At 36.0% G+C, this 15,137-nt stretch overlaps 2 protein-coding genes across 2 annotated transcripts; both read right to left on the bottom strand.

Moving 5' to 3' along the window:
• Window positions 1–2,493: 2,493 nt before the first annotated feature.
• On the bottom strand, window positions 2,494–6,391 carry LOC100367787 (sperm microtubule associated protein 1-like). Its single transcript, XM_002740630.4, has 4 exons — window positions 6,121–6,391; window positions 5,760–6,023; window positions 4,681–4,777; window positions 2,494–3,663 (listed from the first exon to the last, which is right to left on the bottom strand). The coding sequence occupies exons 1-4, from the start codon at window positions 6,229–6,231 to the stop codon at window positions 3,506–3,508; spliced, it is 630 nt and encodes a 209-aa protein (XP_002740676.1). The 5' UTR covers window positions 6,232–6,391; the 3' UTR covers window positions 2,494–3,505.
• Window positions 6,392–6,921: 530 nt separating this feature from the next.
• On the bottom strand, window positions 6,922–13,955 carry LOC144364036 (uncharacterized). Its single transcript, XM_085494794.1, has 5 exons — window positions 13,818–13,955; window positions 13,533–13,719; window positions 11,757–12,046; window positions 10,345–10,605; window positions 6,922–7,541 (listed from the first exon to the last, which is right to left on the bottom strand). Exons 3-5 carry the CDS (start codon window positions 12,015–12,017, stop codon window positions 7,497–7,499), a joined length of 567 nt encoding a protein of 188 aa, XP_085350920.1. The 5' UTR covers window positions 12,018–12,046; window positions 13,533–13,719; window positions 13,818–13,955; the 3' UTR covers window positions 6,922–7,496.
• Window positions 13,956–15,137: the final 1,182 nt, after the last annotated feature.

Raw genomic sequence — 15,137 nt, 5'->3', positions numbered from 1 at the left:
TACTCCTGTATGATTGGCTGCAGTATACAGCGGAGCTTCAAAAAGTCTTTCAAATGCTAGTCTAACAGATTGACTGGTCCAGCCCACCTTTTCAAGCAAACATCAATAAGGGCAACATAAGATATTAGAATACTAGATATCCAGTGAGGCTGACACAGACTGGAAGTCAAGTCTACCAACAAATACAGAGAATTCTTATTTCCAAACATTCCATAGTGTGTGTAATGTTTGCATGAATGTGAAATGAGATATTACCATATTTGCTCTGGTGAGGTCAGTCTTGTTCAAAATGTTTTAGTCATTTTAATTATCAAGCATACAATAAATGCGATGTCTGGTTTATGGTCCGTTTCTAATAGAAAAAAAAAGTTTTGTGGCAGTGTGCTTTCCAAATTATTTGGAGCCTTAATAATGCAATAATTGAGAACAATTGACAATAAAATGGCAAGCATTTCTCATGTTCGGTAGATTATAATGTATTTTTTATTAATTCATTTTTAAGATTTTGAATAAATTTTGAAAAAAAATTCCAAGTTTACTGCATGGAGTGGAATGCATTCTACCCCGGTATACCAAGAACCATTTATTCAGCCTCAGCCTTAGCGAAACCGTGCGATTCGGACGATTGTAGTTTGTGAGTGTACCTTTCCTTTGTAATGTATCTGTTGAAACGGTCATCATGTAACACAGGTAGTATATTATTTAAAAGATCCTGTTCGATATGGGACTCATAGCTACGTATACAACGCATGTAAAGTACATTGTTTACATGAAATTCAAACACCGCATCTTTTTCATCTACTGTCCCATTAGTATGACAAGAAATAAGGTTGCCATTCGTATAGAATTTATTCGTGGCCATAAGTTAACCCCTCCCCCTTTTTATTAGTTCCATTGTCATCTTCATTAACAACTGCATTGTCGTTTTCTTGAAAACTACCAGCTCAATTGCTTTGATACTTGGTATGTCAGATTTCTTCATTTCGTAATGATATCTTAAATTCTCTACTTTTGGCAAAAAAATGCTATTTTCAACTTCTTCGTGAAGACTACCAGCTCAATTGCTTTAATACTTGGTATGAAGGTACCCTCCATGGACCTCTGTCAGATTTGTTTATTTCATGCCGATATATTTAATTCACTATTATTGGCAAAAAATATGCTATAATTTTGGAACTAACCAAATTTTAGACATATATGAAATGGAAGTTATAAGACACTAAATTTGCTACAATGAAAATTTTAGAATGGTTCTTTAGACGTGGAGTCAGATTTTCAAATAAATATTTAAGCATTGAGTAAATTGGTGGTTATGGTTAACATTGATCGCATTGCTAATGGCGCAAATAGAATATTTCACCCCGTCCTTTATAAATGCGTTATCTTATGATGCTATGCTATTATCTTCAACTTATTTGTAAGTAGCTGGCAATGAGATGTGTAATGAATTCCATTGATCATTCAAATTTAAGAGGTCCCACCCACCCAGTCAGCATTGTGGTCACTTTCTTTGTCAGCCATGTCAGCTGTACATTTCAATGTCTAGCCATTTTAAATTTGTTTGAGTGGAAGATTGATTTTTCTCAAATAGGATATCACAAAGAGTACTTTAATCCACAACAGCATTTTAGCATAATTGTTCCATCAAAATGTTGGTGCCCATTATTATTTATTTTTTTATTAGTTTTAGAACAGAAAGATTTTGCAATAGACCATTATAAATTTGGGGGGGGGGGATATGGAGGTTTTAGTGTTGTGAGAGGCTGATATTGGCATTCAAGGGGTCAACCAGTATTAATGGCTGGATAATGGTTGTCTTGTATTTACACATGTGCAGTACCATATCGAAATATTGTATTTGCTCTATTAGTAATGTATGCTCATACATAAATAAGTGTTTAAAGGGCAGTAGTCGTCACGCCACGCATGTGCAAGATATATGGGTCTCATATAAAAAAAGATGGTGACTTTGACTGTTGCACAGATAAACGAGTACAAACTGAGACGGAATTAGGAATTTTCAGGTGATTGAATGGTATCAAAGGAACCACCAGCGGTAATTACTGTCGCACCCAGGTCAAACTTCATATTTGTGATTTATATTAGAAGGGCGCATTGGATTGTGGGAAAATCAATGTTTATCAACACACATGCGCAGCGCAGAGACTATCTCCCTTTAAATAAGTGTCATGTAATGATACAGTATCACTTGTGCTTTACGAGAAGTACATACAGGCAGAGATTAGTCCATGGGAAAAAACATTTCAAATAATCCACTTTTCAATGTATACAATTTTTTGGTTTACGCAAGGTTCTAATAAAGCAAATATGGTAAATGAAATTGTTGTTAAATACAGTACATGGTAGTGTCATTATTGGTTTAGGTCCTATGTTTGGAGTTAAATTCCTACCTTGGTAAACTGAAATAGACTATTTGGTTTGTGAGAACTGCATAAACGCAAGACATATCCGAACACACTGACACAATATAGCTCTTATTTTTGTACCATTTATTATGAAATTACATTCAAACTATTACACTGTGTTGACATGATCATTGGCTTTCAAAATGCATAATACATGCAACATGGACGGTTTGTGGGTAATGTATTTGAATATTAAGTTTGGCGCCAAATATATCTAATATTATTGTCCAGACAAAAATTAGCACACACACGATTTAAAAGTAGCTTTTGCGAAGATTTAGAAAGTAGATAGCAGATATGTGATATCCAGTTTATTTTAAAAACTTAACTGTACTATATCAAGGTGCATGCTGGGTACGTTTTAGTCGCTGCACATGTTCACTAAGTTTTGACACAAGATCTTGACAAAACATTGAATTGATTCATGCAGTAGTAGTATTTTATGCATGTTTTATTAGCAGCCTATTTTCTGTTAAGGCGTATATACTCAACTAATCTAAGTCAGTCTCTAATCTACTATTCTATATTAAATACCATAATGAATACATTTGAGAAGAAAAAAACATCCCTCGAATAACATGTAAATGTATATTGTTACATTGACTTGTTTTCCACAAGCACCATACCTCACTAATACATTATTTCTTGTTTTAAAAAAACTGTCTAAGCATTGTTCTTGAATTGCGAAGTATCGGCATGTTGTTGAACTTTCCAATTCTGCGTCTTTACTTGAAGATCCACAGCTTTACCCCCCACCCTTCCAGGAGTTATGAGATGTTCACTTACCATGTTTCTGATTGCTCACATGTGGCAGATGGAAACATGGTGAGTAATATCCATATGGTCACTGACGACAGCTGTCCCTCAAGACCCAAGACCCCCTTACAGAAGGAAATCAGGAGCCATACCCAAATTGTGATACGAGAGACAGCTTGATCGGATGCAAAAAGAGTACCCGCACACCCATCAGCCGAATCACTTATTAGGTCATTGCTATGGAAACTGTGCAATGCGTGTAACCATGCAGACAAATGATTAAATTGATGGATGTGGGACTCACGCAGAAGTGCTCCCAAGATTCAATGGGTCGGTGATCGTACATCGGTCCCAAAGCATGATGGGTTGTTTCTGAGTGGTGGGGTATTCCGTCGAAATCCGAACTGGCCATGCCATCCAAAGATGGGCTGCACCCCTTGCATAAACTGTGCATGACCGTCCACTTCATTTGTTGAATGACCTGCAATGAAATTAGGAAATGATCGTTAATCTAATGTTAATTATGTTATTGATTTAAGCCAATATTTAAAAAGGTCAATGGTGTTACCCGAAATTTAGGTGATTACATCCTAGAAATATTCCTGACTGCAAACTTATGATTTAACACTTTTCAACTGGAAGTCTATCGTGAGTTCATACAAATCTGTAGGTTAAACATGATTGGCTACTCTCAGGTAATATTGTGTATTCATATTTTTGTATATGACGAAAGTAATTTTTTTAAAGTTATCTGAAAAGATATTATTTTCATGAGAATATAATCAATAACTTTTTATTGTTTAGTTGTTGCTGTGTTGAAAAAATAATTTTTCTTGGCCTTTCTTTGTTCAGGAAATAAACCTAAACGGATTCACAGCAAATAATTAAAAAGCCTTAGTGAGATAAATCATTGCGTTTGCTTTATACATCGACAGGCATTAGATCAGTTTTACATGATGTACAATGTTAATTATATTTTCAGCAAGATCTTGTAACCATGACAAACACTACTGAAAAAACATTATTATGTAAAGATTATTTTTACATTCCAAATTAATTATTGCAAAAAATCAGTTAACGTCTCTTTCATATGCAAATTATATGATCAGCATGTATGTATATTTGTTTACATTCGTTATCTCTCTTTTTTTACTGTAAAATACTTTTAAATTATTTTCGCTTGGAATTAATTTTCGCTATTTTTGCTGAAGGAATGATTTAGTAAAAATAAAATTCAGCGAATATACCTTTTTTCCTATATTTAACATTCAACTCATCAAAAATCAGAGAAAATAAATTTCATACAAAACATCCAAGATGTCTTTTCAGCAAAAATAAATTCCAGCTGAAATAAAGTATTTCACAGTAATTTGATCAAGAGCTTTAGGCAATAGAAAATTATTCAATTCAAAACTATGAAATGATTGAAAAATACATAAAAACATGTCAAGAAAAAAAAATTGACTTGTGTTGTTAAAATGTTAAATAGATATCATACCTGCTCCTGCAGCATTACGCCTAGATAAATACCTGTAGCCTGCACCTGAGTCAATAAATCTATCTATAACTGGGCCATCGATAGAAGAGCCTTCAATCTGTGTGAGTTGAACACAAATATAAATCTCAGCAAGAAAGTGACAAAAATTAACATAATATTTTCAATTTGTTCTAGGTGATAACATTTATTGGGTCTCTGTCCAATTTAAATAATAAGTTTATTCAAGTACATAGGCCACCGGCCTTTAAGTACAAATCAGATATAAAGTATATATTTATGAGGGCTAATCAAGAAAACTCGTATCACAATTCAGTCAGGTCTGTCCAATTTAAATGGAAATGCATTTCAATACATTGCCAAACCTTTAAATCAATATGTTGTCAAAAATTATATTTTTATTACTGATTGCTGGGGACATTTTCTTTTGTAGTGGAATGTTATTGTCTCGTTTACCTAGGAAAATAACTGACTTCGGTCAAATTATTGATTAACTCAAAATATGTAACCACGATTTAACAATAGCGGCAATTAAGAGTAACGATGACGACATTCAGTAAGGGGTCTGACCTCAAGGAATTAGCATAACAACCGGACTTCAACCTGTAGGCAGCCATATTACCGGAAGACGTCACAAATTTTACTATTCATAATTTCGGGGAAAAAACATTTATAATATGAATTATACGTAATTGGTGGAATCTAACACGAGCTGCGTTCAAATAAAGCAACTAGCGATATGGTCAGACCAGACTAGCGTGATAAACTGGTCTTTTGTTCACACGTTTCTTCAGGCTCGTTGCTATACGTTTGTATACTATAAAATATTTTTTTCAAATGAACCCGTTACGAAAAACTAAAGCCTCCAAGTGCAATATGAAAATTCCTGCCATTCACTGCTAAAAAATCTGAGTTAACGATTTACACTTATAACGACAGGCATTGTATATACAATGGGGTGTTAACTCGTGCGATCTTGCAACTACGTCGCATGTACAGGCGGCATTAGACTTAAATTACCTCTAAACAGTGCCACCTATATGTCTACGGATCACCGTAAAAAACAACAACGACGCCCTTACCTGCCCGGTCTTTTTGAGCGTTTTCTCCACTTGTTCAAATTTAAAGTATTGATCGACGTGTTTGTCGTTTTGTGAATTATATGGTGGAATAGCAGGTCCAAGTTTTGGCTGAACGTTGGAGTAATCTTTTGATATGGAGTTGACCGCTATGTTGTCAAGAATGAAGCCCTGTTCGAGTTCTCGTAACTGTTCAGGTGTCGGGGATGGTGGTCCACGATGTGGCTTTTTTGGCTTCTTTTTCTTCTTCTTTTTGTCATTTTCTCCCTATAAAATGAGGAATAACATGATCAGTAACCAACATGCATAGCGAAACAAAATCCGAGTAAATATATACCTGGTTTAAAATAAACAAGTGTCATGCCTCCTTTTGCTCCGAGGTGTTGTCATTTCCCCCGTCATTTTCTTGCTGTTCTTCATTTTCTTGGCCTTCTTCCTGTTGTTCCTCTGGTTTATTTTCGTTTTCTTCGTCCATATTTGTTTATTTTAATCGGCTAAGCCAAAGAAAACAAGGGCCAGAAGCTTGGTAATAACCGTGACGAACACTCTGGTAAAAGCATATACCACACACGGCCTTATTTCAATACACACACAGGTTGTTGGCGTACCTTAGTAACAAATTAATTATGCATGCAAGATTAAATTATGTCAGCGATAGAGGGCGCATGCGCATGTCATTTCAGATGGCTCGCCTTGAGGTGAATGAATAGCCTCCTCATTAGCATAACAACGGTTGCTATGACCGATACCAGATATGCGACGTTTTGATATGGAAATACTAGTAATCCGCCACCAAGAATTTACCCATCTCACATAGCTTCTTTTTGAAAACATAAACAAAGCCCTTACATGTTTTGATGTTGTATATTTATAATTCGTCATGTTTTCAAAACGAAGAATGTAAGAAGTTAGTCATAGTTTAAAGAGAGGTAGAATAAAGTTGATTAACGTGAACGAGTGATGTGAGAGTAAACGATAATATTGTAAGTTATACTGTTTACAGAGGTCGTTAAATGAAATACATGTTAGTTCATTAAATATTTAAGTTTTATAAAACTTACCCTCAAACCATACGCCAACTCCAACTCCCCTCTCTCAAGCGTTACCAAAACAACTACCCTCGTTCTATAGCATAACTAAATAAACGCTGACATATACATCGCACTTTTATGTGAACTATACTACTTTATTTGAGAAAAAAATCTTTGAATAACTAATGTCGTTTATAAAAGTACATTTTCTCAATTTTACACAAGATCTACAAGATCTGGTAACTGGTAACAATGTCGTTGCTATGACTATATGACGAGTATAAGCAGTAACTGTGATTTCAAAAAAAGTAAGAAATTATTTTTATTCGAAATAAATTTAAGTGACTACGTGGTTGTTACGACTACATGTATAAGGAGTAATTTTAAAAAAAGTAAGAAATTATTTTCAACCAAAATAAATTTTACTTGAATACGGTCTTTTTACAAAGCCGGTAATCTGGACGGTATTTACAAAATTGTCATGTTAAAAATGGGCGGGTTTTCTGAGTAGGGCTTTATCTAACTACATGTTATTTTGCCTTAAAAATGAAAAGTATTATTTTGCACAAATTTACACAACTACAGTAATATCTAAACATTGAATAAATGAATGGTTCGATGCTCGTCAACAACAGGTAAAACGCCGGAAGTGACGTAACAAGTCAGTGTATTTTCTCATTATGAGATATTATGTATCCTTGCGTGTTTGTCATTTACGCAGCCACCATGGGATATTCTTTTCAACCGGTGCTTTCTGAAAATGAAACGAAACTTCCGGTTACTCGAACCCTATTGAAATATGTAGACGAATAATTAAGACGTTTTTCATGGATTTCTCGAGCAAGCCGCGACTCCTCGAATAGCGCCCTCTATGTCACAGTGGGTAAAGTACGTAAGGTACTAGTACATATATATACCAGTATATATTTTTTTCGGCCATATATTAACTACGAATTAAGCTGATTTTTCCAGTTGAAGACAACATAAGAAATCGGGGTTTCCAGCGCGTAGTGACAAAAATGGTGCGGTTGTCTTATTTCATTTATTTCATAACGTGTCTATGATGTTTAAAATATTAAAATACATTTCAATCCCGCGAAATACTACACGACACGATATTTTTTTAAATACCAGTACATTCAAACGGCGTTGGGTATTAGTATGAGAAAGACATCCTTGTAATTTTCAATATTATAGTGTTTTTTTTCAACGCTAGTTACGTCGAGTCCCTCCCAGTACTATACACTTAGCGGAAAGTAGACAGGGAACCGTGTACGAATTCAACTCCTACATGGCTTTCACGCATGTTTTCGTATTTTTTAATCCATGCAACACTGATCAAAAACTACCCTTGTTGCAGCAAATGAGATGGCATGCATTTATGATAATTCTATACACATGTAGTTGGCTCCTTTGTCGTCCCCAGCTGTCTGGATGCTGTGCACATACCAGGGGTGGATACAGGTTTTTTATGGGGGGGGGGGTCAAACTTTAAAATCGCTAGACTAAGTTAATGATTTTTTTATATTATACAAGTACTCCAAGAAACCCCGGTAGATCCGCCACTGCATACTGTGTGTGTTCTCATTTTACTATATTAAAAAAACGTCGATCATTGGCCTTTTAACAATTTAGTGAGTTATATTTGCGAGGCTGTTTAGAATTAAAAGATTATACCTGCATTTAAAGTTGTGGCTGAGTTAATCATGTTTTTGCATAATTTAGATGTTTATTGAGGTAATGTTACTTGTGGTGTTCATAGCTGTTTCTGTATTCCATGGCGTGTGTCGGATGGAATTACTGATTGGTACTTGAATCATTACAAGAAGCTGTTGTGTGTACAGTCTAAGATTCGAAGGTGTGGGTAACCTGGACGTCGGTTGCCATGGGCACTATTGTTTCCACGTGAATATAGTGGTAATTTTTTGTATTACGTCATTCGGGCTCCGTGATATGTGATGGTGGTTCCTTCAACCTCACAGAACAAAATCACATTGCGAATGCGAATTTTGAAGCCGTAAAACGGCGGAGTTTTGAACAAATAGAATCGTGTAATAGTATCGGCGCAGGACAAGCATAACGATAAAGTGTTCGGTATACAGAGGTATTCTGTACTAGTAAGCATAACGATAAAGTGTTCGGTATACAGAGGTATTCTGTACTAGTAAGTATAAACAAGGAACGATTTCGGATTGTGGCTATTTGAGGCGACTGATTCGGGGAAACAGTGTTAACTGCATGTGAACACGGCCAATCTACGAGCATGTTGCACACAAATGAGAGATTTTTCGGGTGGGGTTAGAACGATGTGAAAACATATTTTGAATAATAAAGGTCAACAGCGTATAGAAAATGAAAAATCGAGAGTACATCATCGGATAATTATTTTCGAGAATAAAGAGTTATTACAAAAAAGACAAAGACTATATTTGCAATGTGTTATAATTTCAAATTGGTTTATATAGGAACATTGTTTCTTGGACATAAAGATTGAAGTATATGTACTAGTATAGTATTATTATTATTATTATTATTATTATTATTATTATTATTATTATTATTATTATTATTATTATTATTATTATTATTAAGAATGCTAATAGTCTTATAAATTGCCTTAAATTTAATTTAAGTTTTTAATGTGATAATATTTTTCCGGTATATTCAATGGAACATTCGCTCCCATAATGCATTGTCATATGCTCAGAATATGCAAACTTTGATTTCAACTCGAATTCACATGAGACTTCATCAAATCTCGCTATATCAACCACGGTCGCTATTAATAAAACTAAAACGTAGAACATAAACGTAGACTTGTTTGTGCTTTTTGACATTTTTGTTGTTGACATTAAGCTCTATTATCAACACCTGTCCATAGTTCCCAGGAAGTCACCGATTAACACTTTCGGACCACCTGGACACACTTAATTGCCATGGTTACAACACGCTGTGTTCTAGGCGGTATCGGTGTCTTTCATAACATGTTCAACGCCGGGTTAGCCGTATAAACCGTATCTCCTTAACACGAGGTATTAAACCCCACAGGTCACAATGTTGTGACGTCATATGAGACGTCCATGCACGATTTGAATCGTCAAGTACCCGAACAATCTTTTTTGTCCGTTCTCTTGTTTGTATTGTAATAATTCCTGTCTTGGCTCAAACTTGATATTAACTTGGGGTATCGGGTTTTTAAATGTCGACATGTCCTCTGCAAACTCACGCACGTGTATTTATACAGCGTTATTTTTATGCATATTTGTGTTGTATTTAATTTATGACGTCGAAAGATTCTTCATGCTTTTCATGTACATCCAAGATTCAGCCAAATAAAATTAAAATTATGCAACAAATACTGAGAATTATTTCCTGTTATTTAAATTATGTGTGCCTAATCACCTCTTCGTTCCCTTTCTCTGACGTCGTTATTAGGATATGCCCTGTCGATTATTATTTAGTCCGTCTCCCCTGCCACCATAACTGACTTACACGGCTTTATTCATGTTACTGTAACTTTAAAAAATGTTTGTTACAATTTAGAAAAGTTAACTTACTGGTTTTAGTGTACAGGTGAGGTCGATGAGTTCTGGTACACCCTTAAACTTGAAGTAGTGGTTTGCATGCGGATCAAACCTGGCATTGTAAGGTGGAATCAACGGCTTCCAGCGAGTAACGCGTTTTTCTGATATAATGCTATCCAGTACAAAGCTCTTTTCCCGGTCTCGTAATGATGACGCCGGCGGAGTTGGAATTATTCGCCGCCTGGTTGAGAGTTTGTTCAAACTTCTTGATGTTTCTCTACTCGTGCGCGAACCCTGTACATAAATAAAACATATATTAAAGCAATATAGACGTCTTGTTCGATATGGGTCCCATGCGACGTGTACATCGCGTGTAAAATACGTGTTTTTTTTTTAAATTTCAAGTTGTAATATGAGCGGTTGACAGGAATCCATTCAAACGCCTCAAAAGAACAAGGATAACCAGACTTGATTTCAAACAAGAACCCTTCTAAAGTTCGTAGTTTTGCCCGTTTTTACTCATCTTCCTCTTATTTACCTAATTTGTACAATGACGAAAATTGTTTATTTGTTTACTAGTTTAACCACAATTAACCCTTTGAGCGTCAAAGTCAACTCTTTTACAATTTGTTTCATTTTTTCTCACAAATGTTGATAAGATCGACAGCCGATGGGACGATATGTTCATTAGGTCTAAAATTAGTACATATTTTACTGAAAAATATATGCATATGTTTAAAATGTAGAACCACAATTTCAATTATGGCACTGAAGGGGCCATAACAAATCAGCGAATTCCCGAAAATATGAAGAATGTTTCGCTAAGTCACGGACATAAGTATGAAATGACATACCAAGCACAAATTAGCGTGCTAGTATTCCTAAAGAATACTCTCGCTTCTATCCAGGCAATTAGTCGAACAATCGAAGAAAAATCCGTCGCATTCGCCTGGGGTGGGTATTTCGGTGAAAAAGGCAATCTCTTAGCGAAATCGATTGTAAATAATACCTGATTCCTGGAGCTCATGTTGAACACATGTGTCTTCTATGCACCTGTTGTATGTTTAGGGGGCAACTGTCTCTTTGCAGTGAAAACTGTTTAGACGGAGTGGTAACTATACCAATAAGCATTAAAGCGTCTCTGGGCGTAACTTTTCACATATCAAAATGTCAATAATGAATGAACATGATTTATGTGTTCTGTGTACTTTCAATAAAAAAACTGTTGATTTGTTTTTTACGAAAACATAAATTCTGAAACAAATAGGCAACATGAAATAATTATGCCAATGTTTTGTCCATCTTACTGACAACTATAATCAATCCAAAACACTAGAAAATATTTTCTAGTGTCTTTGAATTAACAAAAGTACGCAAGATTTGAAACATTTGCCCTCTTTGGCGAATAAATAATGAATGACCATGAATAATTGATGAGTACCAACCTCGTCAGAAACTGTTGATTTGATCACCTCTTGCACCTGCGGTGACTGGAAGTAGGCTTGCGAGTATTTATCATTCAAAGCGTTGTACGAGGGTATGATGGGCGCCAACCGTGTACGACGTTTCTCCACCAATATGGCGTCGAGTATAAAGTCCTTTTCCATCTCGCGCATTTTTTTAGGCGGCGGAAGAGGCTTGATTCCTGATTGGACAGAGTCCACACGACGCAGTGGCGTACGGTACAGAATATGATTGTGCGTCATTGTGAATGAGATATCACTGAAACTGAAGACTGAAAAAAAGAAATTAATTAATAACTAAATTTAGGGTAGGGTATTTTAATTTATTAGTGGTTTTGTACTCAGCACTACTTAAACCCACTGGCACCGTAGTACTCTCAAGATTTCAATTCCCACGTAAACAGACAAACGTTGAAGCATGGTTAACTATTATAAAACTGTTATGTTGTTCTTCTGAGTGCAGAGCCTACAGGCCCCTAGATTGTTCACATAATAAGATGCACCATGGGAGTGCCAAATTGCTTCATAAATGAGTTACGCAATCACAGCGATGAGATTACGCTATAAAGTGCTCGGCTATTATTAAAACATGTCATCAGACTTCCCAGACTTCTACAATGTGGGTTTATTTTATGTCCTTCACAAAATTCAAATAAAAATATGGTCGACGCATAAAATATCCATGCAATAACGTTATTTTATACCCATTTGCCATTAGTTAATATGTCCGTAAGGTAAACTACTGTAAACTCATCCTGTACAGTTGTGGACTTATTTATTGGGAAATTTTGATTGTCAATAGTTTAATTTGACAATTTTGGAAACATTGTAGACATGAAATGAAAGCGCATCTGTGTGCGGGGGGGGGGGGACAAACGCCTAGGTGAACACCTGTTGGATCCCTCACCCACGAATACACCCTGAGGTCTTGTACGACGAAATATACCGAATTGTTTGCTTTGGTTTGTTTTGTCTCATATACAAGCAAAGCAAAATCCTCAAGACATCGTAATGGGTAGATGTCCTCACAATGTATTCATCTATACATTATTGGTCAATACTTCCATTATCACAATAAGCATCGTGAGAAATGAATCAATTAGAATTCTATACACTCTAGGGTCAAATCTCTGAGATGTGCAGATGGAGTACATACAAAAATTATTACATTTCAAACAATGTATTCTATTCGACAAAAAAATATGAGTGAGGTGATAAAGGCAGTTGTGTATAATATAGGAAGCTCCAAACGTCTCTGACTTCAAACAATAGTTTATTTTATGACGTTTCGGGGAGATGTAAAACCCCCTTTATCAAACAACAAACTGCTACTGGTGTGTACAAAGGATGTCAGTAAAGAGTGAGATAGTTCAGTTTTATCTGTAATAAAATTGATGTTATTATCCACACATACACTACAAGATACATCTATATGAGATGTCTCGATAATTTTACTTTTATTTTCTAGAACAAAATTAACTAGACTTGAACAACACAGCTCGGTGTAATACAACCTCATTATACTGTATGTTTATGTTAACTACAAAGGTGGAAATTTAACCATTGTTTAATTTCAAATCACGTAACGTATAAAAATCTTCGTGACTCGAGCTCGAAAAACAACATTACACCGTAAATCGTATCGGCGTTCCCAGTCCAAGCAGCTGTTTTGTTACAACTACTGAATAACCTGTACACCAATTTTCCAATATACATATAAGCACAAATAAATCAAACCACCCTTAATAACGTACTTACCGAAGGTACGGCCGGAAAGGCTTAAGTGGTTTCCAATGCAAGCTAGAAAAACCTTCTGACTTCGAATACGAGGGACCAACTGAGGCAAGTTCGAGTAATTTTCCCCTGGACGCCGAGACCATGCGAAGTTACGATCCAACCAGAACTGCTACCTGTTGCTACCCTGCACGGTTCAACGACTCGGCCTCTATCACATAAAAATACAATATGCATTTTGAACGTTAGACAAATAGGGGTATCATATGAACAAAATATGCCGCGTGATGTAGAATACACTAACGTTACCTGTCGAAAGTTCCGCGTTTCCCGGTGCGAGAGCGGGACAATTATAAAACCCGTCGCGGTGGGAAAAAACAGCGGTGTGAAAAGTACCATATATAAACAGCATGTAACGGAATCTCACTCGTAGTGCGGATCGGATTGTGCCGAAATGCAAAACAGTCGGTTGCTTAGATAGCGATATCAATACTACAACACCTCATTTAAAGTGAAACCACCTCCAACTCTTGCATGAATGACGAGGTCAGAAAAAGCCGAGTAAAGTTACCAAATACGCTTTCTCACGAAGACAACTTGATATGCAATATGAATGCTTAACACTGGGTATTTTTAAGGAACCGTGTTATGTTCGTTGTTTATTCCACTGGAGTATTCAAATGACCCGATACATTCATCACCCTAAACTCTGCTACACGTGTTACTTGGAGTAAATTGCATTTTTGTTTCAAACAGAAATCAATCAGATGTCTGTCGCCGAGGGCGCACATTTGCCGGTTATACTATTATACGATGCATGAATGAAGCATCTAGGTCCTTTTTGGATTTACGGGTATGGTGGCGTATGGCTTATGTCAGAAAATATTCCTGACACGACGTTTGATTATGAAATCGACAAATAGACTGAAATTATGGTGGTCGTCATGACCTGCGCTGTAATGACTCCGCCACTCTCGCCTGACTCAATAATACATTGAATCAACAGGTGTCTTTAGTTTGCGATGGACATATGTTGTAATAAGTGCGCATGTGCGTGTCTTTTTTCCTCAACTATACGAAGATCATCTAAGGTAACACAGGGCAGATTACGTAATGGCGTCGGTCGTATCTAGCAGTATCTTTTCATCAAATCAACTATACACGATATAAACATACTGTTGGTGTTGTCTTGCATTGTATTTAGCTTTCCTGCTAATATGCCATACGACATATCTTAGAGGTTGAATCGATTTTCTGTTTACTGTGTAGGTCGCTGTAAGAATCATATGACGCATGCGCTGTTCGGACTTCTGGTGGTCTTGGGTAGAAGAATGTGTGAAATACAGCAAACGAACACCTTGGTCAATTGTGTAGAAGAAAACGTAACTTACAATGAATAGGCACACTAGTCAAGTGAGGAAAAACAATTTCTTAATTACTGTTCCTTTGCAGATTTGTTATGATTCACGACATCTCAGCTAGTTTTGGCCAGGAAATTGAATTGGTTAATGTCGAAAATATATAGATTCAAAACATCGTCCTGGGAAGAAAAGCGCTTCTCTTAACCAATTGAATGGCATTGTCGATAAATAAGCTATAATATGATTGGTCAGACACACCCAGTAAATA

The sequence above is a fragment of the Saccoglossus kowalevskii genome, chromosome 21, assembly GCF_978046115.1.
Source record: "Saccoglossus kowalevskii chromosome 21, keSacKowa6.1, whole genome shotgun sequence".
Taxonomy (NCBI): domain Eukaryota; kingdom Metazoa; phylum Hemichordata; class Enteropneusta; family Harrimaniidae; genus Saccoglossus; species Saccoglossus kowalevskii.
Note: the sequence above shows the minus strand (reverse complement) of the source record. Positions and strands in the feature narration are given on the sequence as shown.

Bases quoted from the DNA above. Each gene is read 5' to 3' on its own strand.
- LOC100367787 (XM_002740630.4), bottom strand. From the start codon at position 6,231: ATGGACGAAGAAAACGAAAATAAACCAGAGGAACAACAGGAAGAAGGC. The intron at 4,778-5,759 runs GTAAGGGCGTCG...CAACTCACACAG, and splicing joins CGCTCAAAAAGACCGGGCAG to ATTGAAGGCTCTTCTATCGA. The intron at 3,664-4,680 runs GTATGATATCTA...ATTTCATTGCAG, and splicing joins GCGTAATGCTGCAGGAGCAG to GTCATTCAACAAATGAAGTG.
- LOC144364036 (XM_085494794.1), bottom strand. From the start codon at position 12,017: ATGACGCACAATCATATTCTGTACCGTACGCCACTGCGTCGTGTGGAC. The intron at 10,606-11,756 runs GTTGGTACTCAT...ATTTATGTACAG, and splicing joins AATCAACAGTTTCTGACGAG to GGTTCGCGCACGAGTAGAGA. The intron at 7,542-10,344 runs GTAAGTTAACTT...TTTCATTTTCAG, and splicing joins TCACCTGTACACTAAAACCA to AAAGCACCGGTTGAAAAGAA.